This window comes from Tinamus guttatus, unplaced genomic scaffold (assembly GCF_059628265.1).
Source record: "Tinamus guttatus ecotype Peru unplaced genomic scaffold, ASM5962826v1 Tinamus_guttatus_pri_ptg000314l, whole genome shotgun sequence".
Taxonomy (NCBI): Eukaryota; Metazoa; Chordata; class Aves; order Tinamiformes; family Tinamidae; genus Tinamus; species Tinamus guttatus.
This window is the reverse complement of record NW_028288848.1, coordinates 2,901,703-2,929,380: the sequence shown is the minus strand read 5'-3', so window position 1 is coordinate 2,929,380 and position 27,678 is coordinate 2,901,703. Positions and strand designations below refer to the sequence as shown.

The 27,678-nt window shown below is 39.1% G+C and overlaps 1 protein-coding gene across 1 annotated transcript in view; it reads left to right on the top strand.

Annotated features, from left to right (window-relative positions):
- Positions 1–27,444, top strand: part of SHOC2 (SHOC2 leucine rich repeat scaffold protein) — a 53,390-nt gene extending 25,946 nt beyond the window's left edge. The window contains exons 3-9 of the mRNA XM_088528623.1: positions 6,753–6,890; positions 17,456–17,586; positions 20,357–20,545; positions 21,964–22,086; positions 23,405–23,542; positions 24,097–24,214; positions 26,025–27,444. Coding sequence (XP_088384749.1) covers positions 6,753–6,890; positions 17,456–17,586; positions 20,357–20,545; positions 21,964–22,086; positions 23,405–23,542; positions 24,097–24,214; positions 26,025–26,233 — 1,046 coding nt within the window. The 3' untranslated portion in view covers positions 26,234–27,444. The remainder of the gene's footprint in view (positions 1–6,752; positions 6,891–17,455; positions 17,587–20,356; positions 20,546–21,963; positions 22,087–23,404; positions 23,543–24,096; positions 24,215–26,024) is intronic.
- The last annotated feature ends 234 nt before the right edge of the window (positions 27,445–27,678 follow it).

Sequence of the window (27,678 nt, the reverse complement as noted above, 5' to 3'; positions counted from 1 at the left end):
AGCGTATGGCTTTACATTTTTTCTACTGTTAAATTTCAGGCAGTTTCTGTTAAGTTTCTGTTTCTTCCCATGCCTCTAAGCTCCTGGAAGACTCTCTCTTGCTTACACAGTCATTGCTCAAAATACTCCACAAAATTGGCTTGGAGGTGGATTCCTTAGGAATCCCAAAGGCGAACTTCCACCCAGTCTGGTATTTTACTTTCGGTCTTGTTACCTGCATAACAACTTTTAGGCGATTCCTTAACTATCTTGACTTCTTGTAGCAGTTGCTATCCAAGTTTTTTAGTTATTTTCTACACTAGACATCTTGTGGAGTCTAAGTGGACTAGACTGAGCAAACTAGACTTTTGTACTGTATTTCTGTACACAATTTTGTATCTCCTTGCAGAACTAATTTGTTATTTTATTGTTTTACTCTTTTGGAATCCAACTTTTTCTAATTAAATCCATGCATATTGTATCCTGCAAAATGCACTGCTTTGAAGTGTTCAGATGAATGCAAGGGCCTTCAGATTCTCCCAGTGTTGCTGCTTTCTTAGGGCTAAATCAGTATTCTCCAACCCTGTGATACTGTTTCTTGCTTGATAGAAGTCTTGCAGAAACTAAACTGCTGGATGTGTGATGTGAAAATAAACATCTAGAAATACTGATCTAGAACATCTGCCACTGTGCAAGCCTATAGTATTAGTACTTGTTAACTCAAACACTTCTTTAAAACCTGAGTGAGGGTATAATATTTTACAAAATTTTGTTTGCAAAACATGCAGTTGGTCAGAACTTTGGTGTTAGAGGAAGCTGCTTTAAAAACAAATGAACAAAAAAGCCTAGAACTGTCTCAGTATGCACTGCCTTGAAGAAAATCTAGAAGGGTTTGAACCTGTGCAGCACTCAACTGTTAGGAAGTACCCCAGTGTTTGTCTGGTTCTGTTTTTGGCTTTAAAAGGCCTTTAATAGTTAAACAACAAAAATTTTAATAAGCGGGGGGGAACCCAACAATTTTAATAAAGCATATATGGGGCTTACACAGAGCCATTTCCCAGATCCCAGCAAATTTCAGGTCAGTGATTTGCTGAGCCTGGTGCAACTTACCTGTTTAGCAGAGTTCTCTGGATAGTTTCATTTAATGGTTCCTAGTTCTTACATTCGAAGAGGTGGTCAACAGTCATCATTATCCCCTTGGTATCTCTCCAGATCTTGTTCCTGAGTATTAAAAGGTGGTTTGGAGCCCATCACTAGATGGGCTGGATTTGGGTTGTCCTTAGTTCCACATAGGCAAGATTTTAGCTGCTTTGAATCTCATCTGTCATTGTCACCCAGCTTCTCAGTGTTGTGAAGTTCTGCAGTTCTCACTGTGCCCTAGTGCTTGCTCTTGTGTGGAGCTTTGTAAGTGCAAAGGCAGAACTTCCCTGCTCAACTGGGTGTTGAATCCGTGATAGCATCAGTGGAAGACAACATTAATGGAAAGATCCCCAAGCAGAAGCTTTGCCAACTTCAAGGATAACCGTGGCAACTAATTCACAGGATGGACCCCAGCCTTGTCGTCATATCTGGTAAATTGTCCATTCCACTGAGATCAAAAAGTTGAAGATTAGAATGGAAGAATGTGGAAGTTATGGTGAGTCAGACGATGAGCACGAGAACGATGAAAACCAGAGGAACTATCGTGGAACGAGGCCACATAAATACTCCAATTTGCTGTCTGTTACTTCAGCTAACATTTTGTATTTCTTATATCTAGGCTTTTGTTGGATTCCTCCATATTGTGGTGAAGGAGGTATTTTGCATGAACAAGTTGACAGTATTTTCTTTACAAAGACAAACACTAGTTTTTGTTTTAAACACAGATCAAGATCAGATTGTCGACAGTTGAAGTTGCATTCACATAGTTTCTGTAAGTTTCTAAAGACTCCAAATACTGTGTTTTCTGTCTGTGAATGCAATTCTTACTCTATGGAGAATCTGGTCAGAGCTGTTCTGCAAGGGAAATATTTTTAGATTGTAATTCGGGGAATGTGCCTACACCAGATTTGGAACATCTCTAAGACTGTCCTCTGTTCTCCGCTTCCTCCTTTTACCCAGTATTTAGATCATATGTGGTTTCTGTGCTACTTTGAAACTCTTTTTCACAATACTTGCACCTGTTTGTTTTTTGGTAGTGGAAACAACAAACCAGATGAGGGCAGCTGCATTAGTGCATGTTGGCTACCCCATCCTGGCCGTAGTGCCTCCTCATTCTGTGGTGACTTGGTTGCAGAGCTTCTAGGTGATGCTCCAAATTCAATTTTCCCTCGTTCTAGCAGACCTGAGGATCCAGAGAAATATATTTAAGTATATATTTTTTTATGCTTGAGAATTCCCCCTTCAGCAGTTGGGAAGAACCAAATTTTCTCTTGGACTTTGTTCTCACACTAGTATCTACAAACAGAGGTTTACAGTATTATTTTGTGTTTGCATTCTAGTATGATTAAAATCTAAAGTCAGGAACAGAAGCATAATAAATATAGGCATTGATAGGTATGTGCCATTCTCTAGAAATGAGAGATGACGACTCCGTATTGGATCTGATTCTCGTTGCTTTCTTGAGTTGCAGCAAAGCCTGATCTTGGGCAGCTGCAGTTTTGATGTCTGGGTTCCAATTTTTGTGAAAGCTCCAGTGGGGAATCAGTTTCATGTCTTGTCAGTTAGTCAAATTCCTCCTCTGATTGCATTTTCTTCAAACTGGCTTTAGGATAATGATTAAGTAATTCTGCCTTTTTGATCCACTTGCAAAGCTAATTGGGATCATGCCTCCAATGTAATACCAATGCATACTGACAGCTTGTTACAAGTCCAGCATTTAAACTTCTTTAATATCAATTTTACTTTATTTTTTTTTTAACTGTCTGAATACTTCTACAAGTGAAAGAGAGGAGGGTGATCCCTAACCTCAGCCTGCTCTTGCTGATGTTGCTCAGTGTGTGGTTGGTCTTGGTCACTGCGAGACCACCAGCCCTTAGCTCGGAGCTGCCCCTGCAGCAATAGCGGATCCCCAGGCTGTGCCATTCTAGGCTGTTACACCAACCTTTGCACAAGCCTTTGCATTCATTCTTGCTTTTCTTGGAGATTTCTGTCCGTTTATTCTGCTGCCTATTTCAGATCCAGTCTTGAGCCCTTGCTAAGACTGTCTCTTCTCGGATTCTGAAATGTTGCTTCAGCATATTTTTAATTTTATTTTAGTTTTATTTGTTTATAACTGAAAATAACAGAAAGTCTGCTCTTGTATGCCTTGTGTAAGCTCATCTTAAATCGGATTTTTTTTCTTTTTTGTTGAACTTGGCTTCAGTGCTTTTTGAGTGCTTCCCATAACTGGAACCTGCCATAAATTGTGTGAGATTAAATATTTTTCCAGCACTTAATGCCAATTTATATGAATATTTGAACTTTGGTAAAGAAAACTAAATCATTTGTGACCATATAAAAATGATATTGCTTTACTCAATAACTTTTCTGCATAAATTGCATTTATGTGGTGATAATTCAGATAGCTCTTATTTCTGAATCATTTGCTTGTGCAGTTGGTGACAAGCAGCAAAAAGTGCATCCTGTCTCAGTGGCATGGGTAGCTCTGAGATGTACTTGAATCTGATTGAGGGGGGGAAACAGGCAATTTGTTTTGAAGTTATAGAATTGTTTTATTTTTTTCTAGGATCTGGACATGACCTCAAATAGTTCTAGGGACAGACTGAAAATTCTTTAACCTTATTTTGCTAGCAGATAATCTAGTGAGAGAATGACTGCCGCCAGTGTCATGGGAAATTTGTAATTTGTTGCTAGCGTTGCTAATTTTAGATGGTCTTTCCTAGAAAGAAGTCAACTTAAAAGCAGTGTTCGGAGCAGCGGAGCAGGGCCCAGGGCACTCCTGCACTCTCCAGCAGGTCTCGATCCTCCTGCTGTGTCATCTGGCTCAGGGGTTATCACGTTGTAAAGGATTTCACAATATTCAATCTGCTTAAGCATATGCAGGCATGCATTTAATCCAGGAGAAGACAAGTTATGTTACAAATTGTGTTTGCTCTCTGGGAGTGCTACTCGCCGAGTGAGCTGGCGGTAGAGCCGTGCAGTACTCCGATATTGACTGTCTCCCTACGTTACTCTTAACTTGTGTATGTGTATATATTTATATATTTAACAAATTTGTATCTTCTGAATCTGTATCTTGTTTTTTAAATGGACAAGAATAATTTAAAGCAGTTATGGAAGTTCAGACGTAGCTTGGTCCTCCTGTCCCACCCAGCCTTCCGTGTTAGCTACGTAATGGGATGTAGATCTGCCTCACTGTGGGGAAATATCAGCCTGTTCTCCACGACGCCGTGGTGTTGAGCGTGTGTATTCAGCATTGTCACACTAGTGTGTTTAACCTCCCTGCGGATGAGAACAACATGAGGGGATTGCCACTTCTATGAGAGCATCTGCGATTCATTTTAAAGACGTTTTTAGATGCAGGGTGTTTTTAATTGGAAGGCGATTGGGAATCTTATTGAAACCACATTCTCTGAAAAATACATATGAATTATCTAAAAATATTTACCTTTTAGAATGTTTTAAATGAAAATTTTTAAACACTAGGCGGTTCACTGAATTAAGCTTTCTGTGAAGATTATTTTACTTATGGAGAAACACTTTTTTGTATTTCATGTGGACATTATTTTTATTTTAACCTCTTTTCCTGTCAAAACAGGTAGTGCATATTTTTTCATGTTTTCTTGACATATCTTAAGGGGCAGGGAGAAGCTATTGAAACTTGTCAGTTAAAATGCAAGAAATTATTAAAAAAAAAAAACAAAACACTAATTTCTGTGCTTTTTGTTAACTTGCACATTGACTTGCATTGCTGAGACCAAAACAAAGAAAATACTGAAGAGTTCCAGGGTCAACAACAGTTCATTCTCCTGTTTTTTTTTTTTTTTAGGGAAAAAGAGGGGGTATTAAAATGCAGTTTCACTTAATTTTGTACCATTTTGGTGACATGCTGTCAAACCAGAAGTATTATTATGTCACTTTAGTGCTCAATGTGAACTATGTTTAACAGCCTATATTAAGTATGGCTCTGCAAATTAAACCAAAATGTTAGCTTGCCTTTAATTGACTAAACAAACATGGACATCTATTTTTGCTTTTCTTCCAGAATTAGGGATTGAGATGTTTAGCAAATGTGTCTTGCTGTTGTCAGAGTCTCCAGCAAGTGCAAAAAGGGTGCAGAGGATGGGTGCAAAAAAACAAGTGTCTCTTCAACTTCAGCATATGTAGAGTGGGAAAAGTCAACTAAAAGAGGAATCAGTGTGATGAAATGGGATTTGTGCCATGTTTTGAATTGACATCATTGGTTTAGGCCTGAAGTGAAAACAAGTGTGGGGGGGTGAAAAACAGAATGTGGAGTCTGAACTTGATCCTAAATGCCTGGATCCAGCGGCGTTGGGACTGGGTCTGGGGCTGCGTGTCTTGGGAAAATCTGTCCCCGTTTGGGTCAATAAATGCACTAAGTAAGATCAGTTGTATATAACCAATCTAAGGAACGGAGAATAATGAAGCTGCTGGGGTTTAATTTGTTTTTTCTCTTTGCTGGAAATAGGCCATCTGCAACTTAGATACTGAGTATGAGTTCATACGTTGCTAAAACACAATGTATTTATGGTTTGTGCTAGCGGAGAGGACCGGCTGATCTAATGGGTTGGCAGTCTGTGCTTCAGAACTTGCCCAACGTATTTCTGTAGGTCTTTGGGAAAGTCCTTAAGGATTGGATGAAAAATGCAACACAAGAGTTCCAAATAGCCGTTGACTCCTCAGCAGGACTTTGCTGCTCTTCCTCATTCGTTCCTCATAGAGCGATGCACTTTACACGAATACAGTGACCTCTTCTTACCTGGACAGAGTTGAAGATATTAAAGTAACTCATTAATTTCACCTCCCTGAGAAGCAAGGAAGGCAAATGCACACACCCCTGGGTACACGTAGCTGCACACACACATTTAGGTGGCTTTTGTTTGTTTTTTAAGTAACACACCCAACAAACTCCTGCTTTGCATGCACTCTGTTTGTCATTAAAATCAATGCAACTAGAGTAGGTAGCAAGTTGTGCCTAGTTCAGCTTTGAAATTCCTGATCTTCATGAATGAGAATGTTTAGTGTGAAGTAGCTTGAAACCTGAACCTGGCCTTTTTTTAAACCTTTTATTTCTAATTTTTGGCTTTAATTGTACTTGCATATTTAAAATATAATAATCTATAAAAATAGGCTTAGAGTTTAATTATTATAAATTGCCTTGCATGTAATGATTAAAAATAGCACCCAGGACCTGCGGGAGTTTTCTGTGTTGTCAACAAAATAATTTTGATGTCTCTTAACTCTGCAATGTTTTAAACTTCTGGTCAATCTGATAGAAGGATGATGTGTAGTTGTTTTTTTTTTTTTTTTTTTTTTTGCTCATGTTTCGCATCTTAAACTGTAAAAAGAAAATGAGTACATAGGTAAGATTTCTACAGAGAATCTATAGAGTTCTGTCTGAACTTTTAAAAGTTCAAGTTTTAGGCCTGACTAAGTTATAGTTTTGTAATGCCTTATTTTATATCTATGATTTTTATGGTGGCATTAGGTGTTTTGTTTAGATTCTTGCTAGCTCTGTTCATCTCTATGTGGACGTTAGTTTATCCCTGTGTGAACGCAGCTGTGCATTAAACTAAAGCATCTGATGTTTTGCCTCTCTCGTGTGCTCTCAGGTGAGTTGTGTAACCTCATAACGCTGGATGTAGCGCACAATCAGCTTGAACATCTTCCAGAGGAGATTGGAAGTTGCACGCAGATCACCAATCTGGACTTGCAGCACAATGAGCTCTTGGACCTGCCAGAAACCATAGGTACGTAAGGAGGCAGAGGAAAATAAATCTCTGTTTCAGTGCACTCAGTAAGAGGGACACATTTAGGATGAGTATTTGATTGGTAACTGTTGAATGAACAGCGTTCTGCTCTGGGGAACCTCACACTCGAGGTCAAAAGCGAGGTGTGCGTGCTGCTTCCAGGGCAGTTTCCAGATTTCTGACTGCTGTATTAAGTCTGGCTCTGGTGTGGGCTGTGGCACTGTCTGTGCATAGGAGTTACAAGAAAATCCGTCACTTCAAACTCTGGTTTAAGCCGTTCTCCGATTATGTATAAATATGTACAGCTTGTCTGTCCGCTCTGTAGTGAAACGGGTCATTTTAAAGGACTACTAAGTAATACCTTGGCTGATAGTTTTTTTTTTTTTACTGTTATCTTTAGATAGAAAAAAATGGAGAAGACTAAGAAGATAAACGTTTTAAATGAATTATTTGTTTTACACTCTTTAGCAGAAGAATTTTAAAACTTTTCTCAGAGTCTACGAAGTTGTTATGCTCTAATGAGGTAAAATACAAAGTTTTCCAGATTCATTTGGGAATAATAGACCAAAATAAACACATCCTTTCCTAGCTGGTTTCAGAACCTCTTATATGATGAGACAAGAAAAGAGAGCTTTCCAATTTAGTTAAATTTGTTTTGAACAGATAGCAGAAAAAGATGCATTCTGTGTATTGAAAAACACAGAAATAATATAATTTTAATATTAATAGGATTACTATATTAATATACAAAATAATGTAACTAATAGTATAACACTATTATGATATTGATAATATAATAATTATATAATTAACATAAATATTATTTTAATTTTAATATTAATATAATTTTAAGCTCTTTGTCCGCAAAACATTGATTGGAAATAAAATGTTACCACTTGGATGATACTTAATATTAAACCTTTCATTAATATAATTTAAAGCATAGTGAAGATATGAATGAGCAGAAGAGTGAGGAATCACCGAATAACACTCCACTTTTCTTTTAACAGAAAATTTTGACTGTGGAGTGACTCTAGCTTTTTATTTAGAAAGTTTGACCCGAACGGAATTTACAGCGCTGAAGTATCCCCTGTAGCTAAATTTCCTTCCTGGGTGGATGATATTTTTAAACTCTCAAGATCTCTTTCCATCTGGAATTTGCATTTAACTTACACCATTCATAAGTGCAGCCTTATTTTTGTAACTTTTTGTCAATCTTAATGAAAGCTGTTTTAAGTAATGTTTACACGTTCTACATGTCATATTTAGGGACGTGGTTTTATGGATGAATTTGCGGGGAAAAAATTCTAGCAAATTGATGACTATTGATTGTTGGAGTTAATAGGCCACTATTGTTGCCTGTTGTACAGAATATTAGCATAATTTATTGAGATGTCCAATGACTTGCAGCCATTAAACTTGTCAGAAGGTCACAAAAACCTTGCTTATGAGGTGGTGTGAGCGCCTGCTCACGGGAAAAGGGCTTGGAGAGAGGAGCGCGCAATAGTTACTTAGCCGGTTAAGTCACTTGAGATAGGAAATTACTGAAAATGCAGTCAAAACAGTTTGAGTCATCCTTTTCTTTTCTTTTCTTTTTTTTTTTTTCCATTTTTAATTTGTTGTAACTTTAGGTTGTTTTTGTTGAGTCATATTTGTACCTAGAGAGACTCAATTTCTGCCTTTTTTTTTTTTTTTTTTGCTATTTTAGTTTTCCACTGCATTTTTAAGGCATTTTCATATTTTTTAAAGTTATTTATTTTTAAATCTATATCTTTGCACTGCAAATATCAAAGCTTTATAGCTGAAACAAGCCATCAAAGGCAGATGAGTAATCGTAAGAGTCAATAGTGTACTGTCCTATCTTTAACTTTTCTTGTTAAGTTTTTGCACCGCTGGAAAACATCTGTTCTTTGTATTGACCAACACAAGCATTTTTGTTCAGAGATTTAAAACCAGAAGTCATTATTTGTGCCACATAAAATGTAGTTCAGAAGTGGCCAGAATTGAATTCTTAAGGGGAAAAATTTAACTCCAATTTAAATGATAATGATCAACCTACATTTATGCATGTTACAAAAAAGGCAGCCATAGCCAGTTCAGCAACATTGGTTTTATTTCTTAGTCATCGCAGCTTGGGTTCAACATTAAAGCAAGTTGTGGCTTGATTTTTAGATTACAGCTTGCTTTGTGGTTAGGATTGTTCAGCGAGAGAATTTTAGCGCTGAGGAAAACACCGGGTAAGTCGCATGCGGCCCTGGGAGCAGCGGTGGCTCCGGCTCCTTCTGAGCGCTGTGGTGGCTCTGAGCTGCCCCGTGGCCTTTCCAGCGCCTGCATCTTCCCGCTCTCAGCTCCCGGCTCCCTTTCCTCGGGGCCGTCTGCCTGGCCTTGGTGTCACTAGGGTTTCTGGCTCCGTTTGCACCGTGCTGGGCTGCGGCACCTCGACGCGCCAGCGCTGCCAGTGCGTCCCAGTTTGCTCCGGTGGCGAGTGCGTCGCGGGCTGGGGGCACGAGAGACGAAATGCATTTGCTCATTATCAATATTTAATGTGCTCTGAGCCTCCTCTTATGGAAAAGACTTTCCATTACTGCCGGATTGAACCCAGCAAGTCCCCTCTGTGCCAAGCTGCTTTGGAAACCACCCCCACCGGCCTTGCCCCCATCTGTCCCCTGCCCTGCAAGCAAAGCCCAGATATCCTGGTGAGGGGCCACTTAAACTTACTGCTGGGCTATCTAACCACAGAGATTTCTGGACCTGCTGCAAGATTGCTAATAAAAATAAATAAAATTTAAGAAGGAGCTCAAGAGGCTTGTTTTCTAGCTGCTGCTACAGTACTGAGCTGCAAAGGAGCCGTAGCAAAGGATGTCAAAGGGAGACGTGCAGGGAGTGGTAGGGAAGGGATTAGGCATCCGCGAGGATTACAGAGGTAGCAGAGCCACTATGTTTACTCTGTACAAATACCAAGTTCTCGTTGCGATTAATACTTCATAAGCTCTTTCCTACAGTAACTAATGTCAATTTGTGATGGTAGTTGTCAGGAAGTGACCTAATGCCTTGCTTTACCGATATTGGCTTGATACATTCATATCTGTATTTCTGTTGATTGAAAATTGCAAAGTACTTTGTATATTAGATCATTTCCTGTAAGAAAAATGTGCTTTGTGGAGCGGCTTAGCACACTCCAAGAGTCTCAAATGCAGAATAAAATCAAAGTGGGATCTTGGTGTTTTAGTTACAATCCCCCCCCCGCCCTGGCTTTTCTTTTGGGCGGGGGGTGCAGGGAGGAAATTATGAACTGTTTTTATTCAAACAATGTCTTATCTCTGTGTGCCTAGCTGCCACGCTAATAAGAGGGGATATCCAAAAGATATATAAGCGGAGGTAAATAACACACTATTTATATTAAAATTAATATGTGGAGTTTTGAGACACAGAGAAAGCAAATTTTGGGTGGAGTAAAGCATTTCAGTTCGCTAGCCAGTTGGATTATAGGCTGGTTTAAAAATACTGTTCTGCAAATACCACGTTGTGAGTGTTCTCTCTTTGCAGATTTAATTAATTTTAGCATTCTGTGTAAATGTGTCTGTAATTTCTTATTGAAAAATGCAAAAGCAGTTATTTGAGAAAGAAATGCAAGAGATACAAAGTTACAACATTAAAAAAAATTCTTCATCTATTTTGTAATTGTCTAGTTTGGTGTGTTTACACGTGCAGCCTGCTTATAGCCAAGTGGGGCATATTCATGGACATTTAAGGCAACAGACATTTTAATAGGAAAAAGACTAGTCAGTTGTGAATGCTTCAAAATGATGCTTTAAAAGCACAAAAAATCACGTCACTGGACACACTTTCCAGTGTCTGACACTGTGGACATGGCTAAAAGATGGTTAGGGAAATCAGAAGGATATCCAAGCCTGGAGCCCGTGCCCTTCGCTGTGGCAGATGAGCTTCAGGCTGAAAACTGAAGCACAGCTGCGTGAGGTGAGTATTATACTGGTGAAAACTGTGACATTTTTGCAGGATGAAACGGCTGCAACCAGTTTGAACCTCAGTATTTACCTCTCAAACCACTGTTGTGCTTTTATGAGGAATAGTTGATAAAAGCCTGGTGAACTGAATATGCGGGAACAGGAATATGCAACCGATATAGCTCAGATTATACAAATTGCAGTTGAAAGCTTTACATCCTTAGAAATGTTGCCCCTGTAGAGAAGGGGAAACACTTAAAAATGGAATTTTAAGTATACCAGGCTTAACAAACCCATCTAAAAGGGATCGCCTCTGGGAGAAGTTTTATTCTGGAAAACGTGCCCAAGGGGCTGGTGTCTGAGCAGAGCAGCAGCCTTGTAGGCTGCAGGGTCCTGCTCTGGCCGTGTCCAGCCCGGGGCTGAAACTTCTGATTCGTGGCCCTTCTAATGGAGCCCAGCGTGTGCCAGGTTCCAGGGCACTGTTGGTGTTCTTAAAATTGAAGCAGGTGTCCACAGCTGTGATCGGGACAAACGGGTGGCTCCGAAGCAAAGCTGCGAGGTGCCAGCCGCAGAGCAGGATGCGTTTCATGCAGGGCGAAGGTATCGCTTGGGTGTCAGTGTCCACGCGGGTTGCTGTAGATGCTGAAAGCCCACAGGGCAACCTGACAGTTTTGCAGAAGAAAAGTCGGTATCTGTTGCTGCTAAACGTAGGAGCTGCGTGTTGCTGAATGCTCCCAGGCTCTTGAGGAAGTTGCACCATGTGCTTTCCTCCTCTTAGATTTTTCTCTTGGAATGTCCTGTTGGGCATTTTTTTCCAGAGAAAAGATATTTGCCTAGATAGATCTATAGTTTGAGTGCAATTGCTCTTACTTTCCTTAGCTAGCTAAAAAATTATACGTATATGTTGATGTGTTGCATACTTTTATATGCTCGCACTATATAGCTGGGCAGACTTCAAAATTACGCACATCTATCAGTAAGAAATATTTACTATTTTTCTGCGATATACTTTCCCAAATAGTGGCAAATTCTTCTTTGGGGAATTACAGTGATATGAATCTTAGTTTCACTAAAAAAACGTTTTAATATTCCATTCAAAATGAAGATACGTCTACCAATGAAAAATACAATGAAATAAACTTCAGTGGCTTTGTCTTAGGAAATATGAATCGAGTAAAACTTAATGATTGAGTAAAACTTAATGATTTAATCGAAAATCTGAAATAAAAGTCCCTGTTGCTTTTGACTCCTTTGTGGTGTGCAGTTTTTAATGATTTTTGTATCATTTTCACTTTAGAAATGAAAACTAATTATGATTTTCTGTTATTGTCTTAAAATAAATCCCATATCCAACATTACATAGTTATGTAGTATTTTTCTGTAAAAATTTAGCTTCTCTTGGATTATTAACACTCTGTTCACTTATTGGATTTTTTTGTGTGTGGAACAATTTTGTGCATTTTCCTATTTTGTCTGTATATACATTCCTTATGGTAGGATTAGGATGGTGACTGTTTATTTTAAAGAATGTATATACCATCACACAGTATTTAGATATGGAGACCTCTAAGTTTAGACCAAATATAACTCAAGCTTTGTGTTTTCAGAATGATTTATATGCACTAGAAAGAAAAAGAAGTCCCTAATCTTATTTTCTTCCAGTGAGAAGAGGGATTCAAAGGAACACATCAGAAGGGAGACAAGCAGGTGTGTTAGGCATTTTGATGAAATGTATTAAATGAAGTTAATTTTTCATAGTTCAGAGGTGGTTTCAGAAATGTGTCACTATGACTGTGTGCTCCATAGCCTGATGTGGGCACTGTGTGTAGAGGAACCTCTGTCACTCAGTGTTTGCCAGCACCTTGCATGTATCTTTCTTAGGAATGCAGGTTGTGATGATTAGGGTGTTGAATCAGAGCTGAAAAATAAGTAAGTGCTGAAAGCTATGCTTTAGTCTTAATCCTGGAATAACAAGGGAAACCTGAATCTGCTTGAAACAGAGATGAATTATTAGGAATCCTGTTAGATTGAAGCTAGAGAGGAATTGCCTTGTTCTCTTCAGATGGTATTTAAACCTACAAAGGTGCTAGAGATTCATTTTGAAGGAAGTGATATTAGTTGCTGTTTTTTAATAGATTTAAAATTAACCTGTCCTTTTAGAGATTTTTTTTTAGGCTTCGACTGAGAAGGATAATGTGCTTGGGTCTGAACAGGACATGAGTGGTAGAGCTGCCTGATCTTGTAATTTGTGAGCCCGAATCTGCTTCCAGCGCTAGCCTGGTGTATCAAGGAGGGATTGGTGGCTGCAAAGAAAAATTAAAATACGTGAAAAACATCTAGCTGTTAACATCAATAAAATCTAGAGTTCATAAGTAAAGCTCTATTTGTGTTGCACACAAACTTAAACTTCCTGCATCTGTGTGTCGTTGCATGTCACACGCTGGCCTTGGTGGTTCGTGGCGCTGGTCACGAGGGATTCCCTCCCCTCCTGCAGTTTCCCTGAGTTCCCCCGTCTCCTCCCGACTCTTCCTGACACTCCAGAGATTAACCAGAGGATATTAAATGGGATATTCCAGCCATGCAAGTTACAGAGAGGATTTGCCTGCTCTTAGATGATTGATTTGTAAAAGCTGGTTTAGACCCTTACAAATCTAAAAGCTTTGGTTTAGGAAGGCGTTTCCCCCAGGTCACTTGGGTAAAGATTTCAGATCTTGCCTGACCAGTGATTTTTCGCTGCAGCAATGCTGGATAGTGACAACACTATCTTTACTTGTAGGATGCAGGTTAAGATTAAATAATGTGCTATATTAAATTTACTGGGATGTATGTTGTTTTTTTGAAAAATGGCATGAAATTTGGATTAGATTATTTCTGGACGTATCTTGTTTTCTGTCTGTTAGAAATGGCATTGGATACCTTCTGTATGAGAAACAGCAATTTATCTTCCTTAGAAAGTGATCCCTTAGTGAACTGTGCTCTAGGAAATATGAAATGTGTAGTAATGATAAGTAGGTTCTTTAATACCTGCTTGTAACATGCAAAGTTTAATCAAATCAAAATCCAAGAATATTTATAAAAATTAGAGACTCTGAAGTAGAGCTCTGTTGTTTGTAGTAAGCTGCTGTAGTTCCCTGCTGCATGCTGAAGTTTATGCAAACTTTTGATTGTAATCTGAAGGGAAGGGTTTTGATATGCGTAGCTCTTATGAGTCTGCTTAATGTTTGAATGTTCCCTGTGGAAAGGATTTGCTCTCGTGAACACGTTTTGCATTGATCCGTGTGTTTCTGGTATACTTAAGAAAAAAGGAGCTCATCCTGATGTTAAAGTAGATGGATTTGAGAAACTGATTTATTGCTCCTAATTAGAGAACCACCTCAGGTAATCTTTCTAAAAATCAAGTGTTTTTTTTGTAAGCATGGTTTTCTGATGCCTTTCCATTCTTCCCGTCTTACTGGGTTTGTCAAACATCCATTTTTTATTTGACTAATATTTTTGAGAACTTTTGAAGAACTTAACTTATATAGAGTCCCATTGGTGATAACAGGATTTAGTGTATTTTTTTAGTATTTTGCATGATTTGCATTCTTACAAGTATTTTTGTAATTATTTTCTGTGCAAATTAGAGAGCTAACCCTGAGAGAAAGATATGTGAGAGAGAGCAGTGAGGTGCTTGCAGACTTGTCCTCGCGTTGCCTCGAAGGTGTTTGGAGGAGAGGCGTCACTCTGGGAGGAGTGAGGCCGCCTGATGGGGGTTAATACACTGTGTGTGTAGGAAACGGGGACTGAAACAACAGCTGCAAACCTGCTGTTGGAGGGCAGACTGACAGTGTGTGAGCCGAGGGCTCCATGTGGTGCTGGATTGGAATCAGTAGGTACTGGGGATTCGCGCTGGGCTTGGGGAGCGAGTGAGGCGCTGGCTGAGGCAGCGAGAGGCAGGTTGTGCGGCACGGGGGAGTGCAGGCCTGAGCGAGGTTATAGCCGAGTTCTTCCTCATCCTCTTCCTGATTCTGAAAGCGCTCTCGGTAAGAATTTCATAAATGCTTTGGACACCAAAGTGAGCACCTCGAAGGGATACTTGCTGATGATACTGAAAAAAAGGTGTGCGTGTGTAGACAGAATGTGCAAGAGAACCAGATGATCATCTTGAGATCAGAGACCTGTGAGTGGGGTCACTTTTGTTTCTACAAATGTGCAAGATCTGCTGATGGGAACTTGAAGTAATTTCTTTGATAAACTGGAGTTTCTCCCTTGGATGTCAGAGAATATAGCGTCCCGTGGAGGGTCAGCAGAGGCCTGATGAGCGGGCCGAGCTGCCGCACAGTTCTGTGCTGCAGGGAAGGATGGGGAGATGTTTGCAGGAGAGCGGGGGCAAGTCTGAACATTGCTGGACCTGGACACTAAATGTGCCCTCCCCCTCAAAATTCTGTCCTCTCCTGTTTTTTTCTTAAGGGGAAAAACAAACAAGCAAAAAAAGGCTGAGCACAGGGAAGAGCTATAAGGATCATGTTTCGCTTTGAGAGGAGCACCCTAAAAGCAGCTTATCAAAATAAAAGGTGATAAAGCATGCAGTTGCTCCCTGGGATACGTTCACAGTGATGGATGAATATAAACTTTGAGGTCAAAAAGATGCTTAAGTTTAACATTGGCAGAAGAATAAATGACAATGAATTAGACCTAAATAAATTCAGGGTTGGAATTATCAAGCAACCCCTGCTGCCCAGATTGGTTGGATTTCAGGACAGCTGTTCCTGGAGCAGCCATAGAGGCACCGCTGCTGCTGAAGCCATGGCTTAAATCTCACCAGTGGAAGCAATTTCGCAGTGTATATCGCCTGTGATAACACAGGGCTGGACTGTGTGCACACGGGAGCTCCAGTTCTGGATTCCTGGGTGAATTTCACTTAAAAAAAACAATTTACAGCTGCAGACTTTAGACTGCTGCATTTGCGGCTGTTTATTGCTGTGGGGTGTAAAGCAGTCGCAAAGGGTGCAGCACACGCAGGTGTATCCTCTGCCATCCCTGTGGCACCTTTCCCACATAGGACAAAGTTTGCTCCAATGGAGGAACATGGATAAAATTTTCTTGAGAAGCTTTTACACCTGCTTTCTGGCAATGCCTCGGGGACAGTGGGTGTTCTGGCCTGGAAAATTCCAGCCCAGTTTGGCTCTGTGCTGTTTTTCTGAAGGGCCGTGGTGCTGGTCGGAGCCCAGCTGCGCACGCACGACGCGGCAGGGCGCTGGCCTGGCCTGCGCGTGGCTCCGCTCGGGCTGCGTCCCCTCGGGTGCCCCATGGAGAATGGGCATCAGTGGCTCCTTCAGGGTTTCAGTAGTGAAGGATGCTGTGTATGGATACACATCCATACATACTTGTGTAGCGTTTGTCTGCCAGTCATCTAGTGAGTAAACTGCGATTAGCCAGACTGCACATGCAGATCTCCCTTTATCTTTTATTTAAGTAGCTTCTGTGTATTCTTGCTGTCGTTCGTTACATTTCCTGTCCCTTTTTCTTCCTCCTTTCAGTATTCAAATACGCAGAATCAATGTGTTGTCCTGCTAGTGGCTGTCAAAAGGAGTATGAAATGGTGAATATTTGCAAGGGCCTAATTGTGTGAACCTGTTCAAAAGCTCCCACTAGTGCCATGTATGTGTGTGCATGGACATGTTTTCTGATCATGTGGACAAGGCAGAAGACTTAGCACTGCTCTTGATATGTTTGCCAGCTGACTTCTCAGTGAAGTTCAAGGTCTTATTATTGTAGAGGAGTCCCAAATGCCCTTGGTACCATATAGTTCAAAGACATGCACAGCAGTTGATTTTAGTCCTGAGCACTCGCTAAGTGTTTACAGGCTATGGCTAAAGGCAGTTTCAGATGGGAAATTTTCAAGTTGCAAGTTTTGCAGGGATTTTTTTTTCCCCCCCAGCAGAAATATATGTCAACTGGGACTGTCGGCCTGGCAATATTGAGAAATATTTTTAAGTGTGCTATTGTCCAGATTTTTGTGGATTTCCTCCAGACTTTTCCTTTGGTGTCATTCAGAAAACTTGGAAGAATATGGTTTTTTTCTATCTCTTTTTGAAGACTGTGTTGCTTTTGGAGGATAGTAAAAGGTTTTTCTGTCCCTGTAGAGGAAATTGTTTTGCCAGAACCTGAACTCTGTAAAGCATGCCCAAGTTTTGGTACTGTGAGTCATGCCATGACTAATGATATCTGTAATTAAAAAATAGTTATTTTAGGGGACATCTGGACAACGATAAAGAGTTACTTGTTGGTAGGAGGGTAAGGATAGAAGAACATCTACAGTAGGATGTAGGCCTTGCTTCCTCACCGTACTGTGCCAATCTTAGGGAGCATATGTAATATGCACTATAAACTATTGTGTGTTGCACCTGAGTGTTAGAAAATGCTGTGAACACTGTGATTATCCTGCTTTGGGGTGACAGGTCCCTGGTTTGAAAAACTTGAGGCGCAGAGGATTTGTGTTTCTTATTCGCTTTTGCACAGTGAGGCAGCAGAAGATTCATAAATCAGATTTCCTCCTGTTCCTTAGTGTTAGTCTGATGATGTATTAATGATGTGTTAATAACTGTTTTTTCTTTGTAGGAAACCTATCCAGTCTAAGCCGTCTTGGCCTAAGGTACAACAGGCTGTCGGCAATTCCGAAGTCCTTAGCGAAATGCAGCGAACTTGACGAGCTGAACTTGGAGAACAACAACATTTCTAGTCTACCCGAGGTGAGAGGTGCAGGGGACTGAGGTGGGAGGGAAGGTGGTTTAGCAGAGGGATTGGGCCATGAAAAAGCACCTTATTTTGCATTGTAACCCTAAGGAATGCTGTGTCATAGCTACTTGGCCTTAGCATTCTGATTTTAATGTAAAAAAAAGTATGCTGTTGACACCAGTGTGGTCTCGCAATTTGTTGGCACATCAATCCATCAGTTAAGAGGGAGAAAAAAAAATAGGACTACGTTTTGCATTTCCAAGCACCACTGCGAGGATCAGGCAAAGAGCAGTTCTCTCACTTTTCCCCTTTTTGTTATGGCTGCACTTGATTGTCATGTTCACTTCTCCTTTGCTTCAAGCACAGTTTAGGAGAAAGGAGCTTTAGAGCCACTTCTTGAGTCTACAGAAGTGACACGTTTCCTGGACTGAGTGCGGACAGAAAGTCCTAGTCGCCGGTGTGTTTTTACCTTTTTCTATACTCCTGTGCTATAATTTTCCAAAATGCCCCTGTAGTCTCCAATTTCACATTGCTGGGAGGCCAGAGTAATTGGTTACAGAGCGTTAAAAAACAAACAAGCCAAAAAAGAAAAGTTTAGATATCTGCAACCTTGAAAATCTGTAGATTGCTGGATTGTATCTACCTTTTTTGTTTGTGTGCAGTTTCTTGGGACGAATTGGTGCTAAACATATAGAGATAAATCTTTTTACTGCATTTTTTTAAGCGTTCCAATCCCATTCAAAATAAGAGTTGTGTATATATTGCTAATTAAATAAATGTATGTAATGAGGAATCTAGAAAACTATGCATAGAGAGGGGGAAAAAAAGCTAAATGCATCTGGAGTTAAACATTCATAGCAACCAAGTGCAGTCACTACTTTCCTTCAGATAAATTACTGAACAGACATGATAGCGTTCAGGTAAAACTGTCATTTAAGAAAAAGCTAATGAGTGAGAGCTACACCAGGCTGCTTTTACAGGGAAAGTTAAAGTAGCCCAACCCACCAAGGTACAAAAGCAACTGCAATGTAATCACAAATGGATACTGTGAGAGGTGACTACTTGCTCTAAAATATATTCAACCATAATAAAAAACTCCTTGAGACTTGCACTGCCTTCTGCATACATATTTGCCAACAATATTTTAACACTTGAGCTGCTGCTTGCAGCAGGGGATAATTTAGTAGTGCAATCTGTCTAACAGGAAACTTTTTTTTTTTCCATGATGCAGAGAGTTACATTTGCAGAATAAACTTATATTTGAAAACATAGCTGAAGCTGCTGACAATGCCTAATAAATATTTTATCTTAGAAGGCTGGGCTGGGAAAAGTTCTCATAGATGCCACAGTTCTCATAGATGACAAGAGCATTGCTCTCAATACTACCACAGTTCTGTTTCTTCCCTTCAGACATGTGTTTGGTTACTCTAGGCTATTAGAGTATATTAGCTAACTTTTTTGTGTGTATTTTTGTATGGATGAAGATTTCAAAATGAGTTTCAAAAATGCCAACATCCATTTGGAGCACTGGAGTGTGTTTGTAGCAGAGCTCAGAGACCGCCTAACTCTAGGAAGAAGAATATCAGTTAAATAAAGAGTAGCTAAAAGCAGGATTTCGTAATCAAAGGTTGTACTAGCTAAGGATTAGATTTTAATGATGAGTGCTGTTGTAAAGATCTATTGTTTGGTCCTAGGGGGAAAACTGCTTCACTGATATTTGCTGAGATGTCCTGAGAATTGTATTTCAATTCTTCGAAGTTTTAGCTATGACATGTAGATAAGACCTTGCTTAATCCATTTTATTTATGGTGATATTAGTAAACTGTTTAGAAAAGGGAAAGTAACCAAAACTTTCCTGGTAAAAGCCTCAAAATCAGGCTATTAATTTTTAAGGTGAACATAGCACCCAGTTTGTAACCCAGACATAGCGACTTTTAAGAATACGGTTGGAATCATTATCCTGTTACAGCTTGTTCCTGATTGCAGGTGTTGCATTATTTATGGCATATAATGCCATGCATAAATCTCTAATTTCTGTGATACTTGAGCAAATAGAGCTGAATGCTAGTTGGCACCATGATAAGCAAGGGTGGTGCTTCAAAAGTAATTTAGCTCTCATTATTCATCTCCATAGCTTCAGCAACTTGCTTGGCACATAGCTGCCAGATAAACCCAGAGGTCCCTGCTGTCTAGGTTTTATAAGATAATAAAATTAGGAGATGTGGAATGAGCCTGTGGAGTCATTGGGTAACCCTGGATATCTTACTGAACTCCAGGATTGTTGCTTTGCATTTTCTTAGGGGGAAAAAACTGAAAAGAGAAGTAGAAGAATATTGTTTAGGAATATGCTTGAAAAGAGGGGAAAAAATCTGGTTTTCTGATAACCCTTCTGAACCCTCCTATTCTTTCACTTGGCCCTGTAGATGTTTCCTAAAGGAAATCAAGCCCACATTTGAAAAAGCAGCGTGTGCCATGGATGCTCGCGTGAGCCGCGCTCTCAGCTCTGAGCAGCTGTTGGCATTGGACAAACTGTAGCGCTTCTAAATGCGAGATGTTTGCTCTCATGCATCTACCAGTATATAAGGAAAAAGAGAGATATAGCATAAAGTCTAATGGTTATGAGGGGGAAATTGTTGCTAACAACTTTTATCAAATTTAACACTGGTTTATGCGTTACAACTGTTTGTGTTTTGGGGATACCTGGGAGGGGAGGCTTTCCTAACTAGATGCAGAAAGAAAAGGATGTGTGTCCTAAGTTCCTGAGTGGTTTTCTTCTCTCTGCAGGGTCTTTTATCCAGTCTTGTCAAATTGACTAGTTTAACACTGGCCAGGAACTGCTTCCAGTCCTACCCTGTGGGCGGCCCGTCCCAGTTCTCCACAATCTACTCCCTCAACATGGAGCACAACCGCATCAATAAAATCCCCTTTGGAATTTTCTCTAGAGCTAAAGTTTTAAGTAAGCTGAACATGAAGGTGAGACACGGACACTGCTGTTTGTAACATCAGTGAGGAGCTGAGTTTCTTATTCCAGGTGTTCTGGCAATCTTGATTATCCAAGGAATAAATTGTTGATGCTGAGATGGACTCTGCTGCTCTCCCATACAGAAGCATCTCCGTATGAGTTCTGAGAAGTACTGTTGAAATGTTGTTGATCTGTCTCTGTCTTTGTTCATTGAGAAGTGACACATTTTCCTGCATTTGAACAGTGAGAGCAACGTAGCCAGTTGCAGAGTTCAGATAAGTCCCAAGAGTGCAGAGTGTGACTGATTTCTTTCTCTACTTTTGTGGTTTAGATAAAAACAAAATTATGTAAAGTGCATTGTAGGCTTTATTTATTTATTGCATATTCCTCCAAATCTAACCAAGTTTGGAGACTTCTGGTGGTAGTTGCAGAGCACACACCAAAAGAGCCTTGCAGCATGTGCCACATATAGCGAGGAGCCAGCAGAAAGTGATGATCCATCTCTGGAGTTGTTTTAGGCTCTGATAAAGACAGGATAATAAAATCTGTTTCAGCAGTAACCAAGCCCATTTAAAAAATATTTTTAGCATAAATGATTTCTTAGTTTTCATTATTAGCACATGCTTGTCTGTTATTCTGCGTGTTTACCAGTTCTTCGAATAACCTGCTTTTTTTAAGAGTGTTTGGTCAAAATCAAATTTCATAGCAACATTGTGAACAGCAGGATGTTCAGACTCATTTCAGATGTGTTTGCTCCGGACCATTAAGGTGTATTTACTGGTGGCTTCAGGGGATTTTTGTTTTCTAAACCACGTGTAGCTGTTATTTTCAGACCTGGTCTGTGAAGCGTTACTGGCTGTTCCCTGTGTCCCAGCCTAGCCAAGTAGCCAAAACCTTGAGTAATGTTTTTGACACTTGTGGTGTTTTGTAACTGTACACGAGCTTACTTTTTTATGGATTGGCAAAAGAGGATTTGGAGGTTTTCTTTTGTTTTGGTTTGTTCTTTATAGCAAATTTTGTATGTTTTGGGGATTCTGGTATTGCTGATAGCACCTTTACAAGTCACGGTAAATTTTCAGTGCGTTTATTTGGGTTTTGTGTGTTTGTTTTTATTATTATTTTTTTCTTATCTTAATTGTATTCAACTCAAAAAGGACAAAAATAATGTCCTTTGGGACATCCGAAATCTTGAGAATTATATACCTCTAATTTCACTTCAATTCGCTTTGGTAAGACAGATTTCATTCTGTAACTCTTTATGTTCTAAAGAATTTGAAAAATATTTGGCTAATTATAAAGATTTTCCTATTTAATTATCTACATTTTTATTATCAGTTCTTCATTTTATGAACAGTTTGTTTAATCCCTCAGCTACCTTGTTGACCTCTCGTAAATGCAAGTCCTAAATGTTTGATGTGTTAAATCCCAGGACAATCAGCTGACCTCGCTCCCCTTGGACTTCGGGACTTGGACAAGCATGGTGGAACTGAACCTAGCTACTAATCAGCTCACAAAAATCCCCGAGGACGTATCTGGGCTTGTTTCTCTTGAGGTGAGAAGAGTATAAGTGAAATATAAATGATTAGGCGAATCCATGCAACTAGGCACTTTTTTCCGTTGGGTTTAATTTATGGTATTTTGGGTCATATTTGGAAAAATGTCAAAAGAGTATGAATAGGTATGCTGTTAGAATGGGCAAGTTTCATCTGCTTATGACTGCTGTGAATAGCTTTTTCGGTGTTCTTTAGCCTTCCGGTGTGTGTCTGTGCACAAAGTGTGTGTGTATGCATGTATCCCTCTCTTTGTATATACCCATATTTAACTAAATAGAAAGAGAATCTTCTCAACAGAAAATTAGTGTTGCAATTGAACTGGATCAAACTCAGTTTGAGGCCTGGAGACACCAGCGTGTAAATGAAGGGGTTCAAAAAGTTGAAGGAAGTGGCCCCAGCAGAGGCTGTGGAGGGATTCAGCTGGACCCAGGGGAAACTCTGGCCTGGTCCTGCCTGTGCCCGAGTCCTTTTTCCTCAGGCAACATCCGCAGAGACAGTCGGGGACATGGAACTACTTTTTGGATGACCCTGACACATTGTTAAAGGAATTTTGGAGCCTTTGTGAGTCGCTGGGAAATATCTGCTAAAGTACAGTAGCAAATGGCATATTTGAGATTGCGAGTTCCCAGTATGACTGCTCTGAATAATCAATAATTTCCTACAGTTTGATGCAAAAATGATAGCTGCTTATTCGCCTGCTTTTCTTCCAAGGCTCTTGTTGATTCCATGGGGATGTGGGTAACGTGTGCGTAGGGATCCATTTCCTGAATCTAGGATGTTTATAATTCAACTTGGAAACGAGCAGAAGTGTGAAAGGCCGATACTCCAGTGGAGGCTGCAGAGTGATAGGAAAGTCAGGATCGACCTGTGCAGTGTTCTGCTGGGATCCTTTGCTCCGTATATTTATTTGCTGCTGCTTCTAACCAGAGGGACATGTGACGGGATTAGGATATTCAAGGAAGACTTAGCAAGCAAAACAAATAGATAGATGTAAGGAAGGATAACAAAGTGATATGGGGATGCAGGAAAAAATGTTTTTCTGTGGTCATTTGAAGAAATAAGGTGTTCTGTTGTTTTTATTCTGCATTTATCATTATGCAAAATAGTATTTGAAAGAATCCTATCATAAAGCTATGCTTTTGTATCACTAATTTAGACTGTTTTTTAATAAAAATTATGTTAATCACTGACTTGATTTTTTTAATCTTTTCATTTTGCTTCTGTAGATAGATTGTAGGCTCTTGATTATTTGAAAAATATAAAAAGATTGTGACTTATTTAATCTTTGCAATACTGAAATTCTGTCTCTGTTTTAAGGTTCTTATCTTGTCAAACAATCTCCTAAAGAAACTTCCCCATGGAATTGGAAATCTACGGAAACTCCGAGAGTTAGATCTAGAGGAAAACAAACTGGAATCCTTGCCAAATGAAATAGCTTACCTCAAGGATCTGCAGGTGAAACGATAATTGCAGTGATAAACATCTTAAGTCCTTTTTTTTTTTATGCTTTGCTGATTTAATTATAAGGTAGTTTAATGAGGGAAACTATTCAAGGCGTATATACATGCATGTATCTATCTATCTATATATATATATATGAAAAACCAAGAGTTAAGAATCTCACTCAGCTTTCTCCAGAGTTTATCCCCACCATTTCTTCTACAGATTCATGAGTTGATTTTGAACAAGTTTTAAGGAACTCAACCATGTTCTGACATGAGTTCAGTGCTATTGCAGGAATATCCTCTTATTTCAGTAATGTTCATAAAAGCTTTTATATTTAGGATGGAAGGCACTTGTTTTATGTGCTTTTTTTCATGCGCTGCCCCCTTCTCAAGTTTGGTAGTGCTTAATAGAGGTCTGAAATGTTGTAGAAGACGAGTAGAACATTTGTTGCTCAATTACCGAGGGCCAGAATCCATCAGTTATCAGCTGCAGATCTTGCTATTTGTTGTTGTATGAATACACAAGTTAAGCTATTTTTTTTTAAAATGTGCTTTTTCCCTTAGAAATTGGTTCTGACCAATAATCAGTTGACTACCCTTCCCAGAGGTATTGGTCACCTTACCAATCTAACGCACCTTGGGCTTGGAGAGAATCTCCTCACACACCTTCCTGAGGAAATTGGTAAGATTATTTTTTTCTGGTTTCATGCGGTTCCTGACACACAAGATAGGCATCTACTGTGCTTGCAAATAGAGGCCACAAAATTCATGTGAAATTTCCAGAACCTGATATGAAATGTGTGCCACAGCAACAGCACCGTAGTGTATGATCTTTATCATCATGATGAACTGTCATGAAATGAATGATCTATCTTTTTTGCAGTGTTTCATGTAAAAAATTGCCAAATGCACATTAGCTTGGAATGGTGAGAGTCTGGATTCTTCTACAAGATTGTCTATTCTTGAACATTCTTGCAAAAAGTTCAGTGTAAGAAAGGAAAGAAAAAGCCTTGTGTAAGGAGTATAGACAGCTGAAACAAACATTTTTCCTGATAGTCTTGCAAATACTTCTGTTCTTAAAGCATCATATGGTTTTTCATCTTAATGAGAAGAGAAGGAGATTTACAGAAGGAAAGAGATGAGTAGGATTCTTTCCGTCTACTTGAGACACCCAGAATAAGCAGGATTCAGAGCACCAAAAACTGAGAGGACAAGCTTCTGAACAGTCAGTTGCAAGCATCTCCAGAGCATGATTCTGAGTACTAAAGTTATAGTGTCAAAGTGTCTTGGGATTAAGGTTTTTTTTTTATAGAGGCAAAAAGCAATGAGAGAACCAACACAAAGCAGATATGGTCAGAAACATAGGAATGTGCTGACGGGGGAAGCTGGGACATGGTCTGTGTGTCTCAGCATCTCCAGGAAGAGCCGTTACAGCTTCTGTTTGTCATGAAGAGGTTTCAGTGTGAGAAGGACATTAAACAACCTCAGTATGAAGCTGCCCTTATAATTTAGTTCATAAATTACCAGAGGGAGCTCTGAAGCTTTGTAAACTACCTGAAGAATTTAAGTCAGTATCTTAGAAATACTATTACAAGTGTATTATTTGGTTATTACAACAGATATTCTTAATATTGCTGGACAGTTGGCTGTTTCCAGAGTGCATGCTTTGTCTGAAATTATCAGCTATCTCCCATTATTTCTTTTATATACTTTCCCTCTTGCTCATTTTCCATGTCTTGAGCTCTGACTGCTCTTTTTCTTGTGGAAGAGGAAATAATAACTTAATATATTAGGTTATAGGTGTTTATGATTTACAAAAAAAAAAAGGGGAATGTTGTGAAAAAAGGACTTGCATATTTGGAGTGTATTTCAAAGATAGGGATTTATTTTGATATTTAATTGTGTGGAGGACTAGAAATCTTAAGAAAGAGGAAATTACTCTGTTTTCCAGCTTCTGATTAATCTGTTACAGTACCTGTAGTAAGGAGAAATCATCAAGTTTGAAATCAGGAGAATTTTTTTCACCCAGGTTTGATCTTTTTAATAAATTCACTGCTGTGTAGACCTTCCCATTTCTTCCTGTGGCACCTTACAGTTATATCTTTAGGTCTCTAATGTTTTGGTTCGAATTAACACAAAAAGTATATTGAAACTGTGTATAAATATTGTCTAGGCTCTTCCAATTCGATATTCAATGTGGCCTGCAATTGCAGAGGGCTAGACTGAACAATTGAGATTTAATCCCTCTCAGCTCTGTTATTCTGTGTGCTCTCAGCTGTTATCTAAAGGAGAGTTTTAGTGGACATTTTTACAGAAAATTAATACAAATGTAGTTCTAAAGTTGCTGTGCTTGGAAATAGATGAGTCACTGAACATAGATTCTGTACAATAAAAAATCTCCAAGCAGAACAGACTTATTCTTTCAAGTTTCAGTCTTAAAGATGTACGCCTTGTGAACCAATAAGATTGTTTCTTTAATTTGTTTTGACCAGGTACACTGGAGAATCTGGAAGAACTGTATTTGAATGACAACCCCAATCTGCACAGCCTTCCCTTTGAGCTGGCTCTTTGCAGCAAACTGTCAATAATGAGTATTGAGAACTGCCCGCTCAGCCACCTTCCACCTCAGATTGTTGCAGGAGGACCCTCCTTTATCATCCAGTTCCTAAAAATGCAGGGACCATATCGTGCCATGGTCTGATGCTAATCGGATTGTCCAATACACTGTTCAAAATACCAACTGCATTAATGTTGTAATTGTCTGCATATATATATAATATAATATGTAGCTTATATTATATTATATATATATAAAGTATATAAATAATATAAAAAGGCAAATTTAAGACTGCATTATGTGTTTCTGCTAATAGAGGAATCATAGCCATTTAGATTTTTTTTTTAATTCTGTAAAAATGCTTGTGTAAGTTTTCTTTGCTGAATTTGATGGAAGTTGTCTGAGTAATCTGGAAATACCAGTTCATTTAAAGCAATTGCCAATGAACTCAAAATTTTAAATTTAAGGGACAAAAATAGTTTTGCTTAGATTTACTTTCAGTTAAGAGAAATGTATAACCTTTATATAATGAACTTTTCTGTTATCCTCCCTCTTTTTTTGTGTCAAAACCTGAAAGGGTGATGTGTCCTGAGGTTGGGATTTTCTTTTAACTTATTTTGAGATTTGAAGCAAATGATGTTTTTTATATTGTTTACAGTCAGAGTAAATCACTGGAGTTTGTTTTATTTTGATTTGCTCTGTTTTAATCATATCTAGAATTTATATGCCTCTGCTGATGAAATTTTATCAACCGGTTCATGTACTAAAACCACACTCATCAGAACAACTAGCAGGTGAAAAGGATGCAGTCAAAACAAAAGAAAGGAGAAAAAAAAAAGGAAAAAAAAAAAAAGCTTGAATTCTTTTAAGTCTCGCTTCCCTGAGTTATCAGTTGCAGGCATAACATATCTGAACTGAGCCTTTTGTGGATGGTCTTTTCTAGCACAAGTAAACCTTTTCAGATTGGTAAAAATGTGGAGTATTCTCAGTGAAGAGCAGTTTTCATTTTGTGAAGTAACAATTCCATAAGGTCTGACAGTACAGCTAAGTGGCAAGGAAATAATATATGTACATTTTTATTACAATGTTGAGTCATAAACTACCATGGGAAGTTTTAAGGATTACTTATAGTTCTGTACAATAAATGAATGTGTCTTACTTTTAAACACTGCAATATATGTAAGTTTTAAGGTTGGTTAACAATGTACTTTGGTTTTATATCTTGACTTGCCTTGTACCTCCTTCCATTATGGAACTTCTGTGTCCAAGCACAATATCTTCACACTGTGCTGTTTTGCTGCTGAACTAAATGCACTTTTCCCCACAGCTGGGGCACTTGCTTCAAAATATTCAGTTCAGTATCCTGAGTATTCTTTTTTTTTTTTTTTTTTTTTTTTAACTTCATCCTCTCTGTTTCAGTATTAAACCGATCTATTAAAAAAGAGGCACCTTTTTCATTTGTGCATAGATGTTAATAGCTCAAGAGAAACACTGTAAGTAGTGGACATTCAGTTTTATCTTGACTTCTGTGGTTCCTTACAAGGCCGAAGATGCTTCAGGGAAATGTACACTCTTGCTGCACTTGCAGG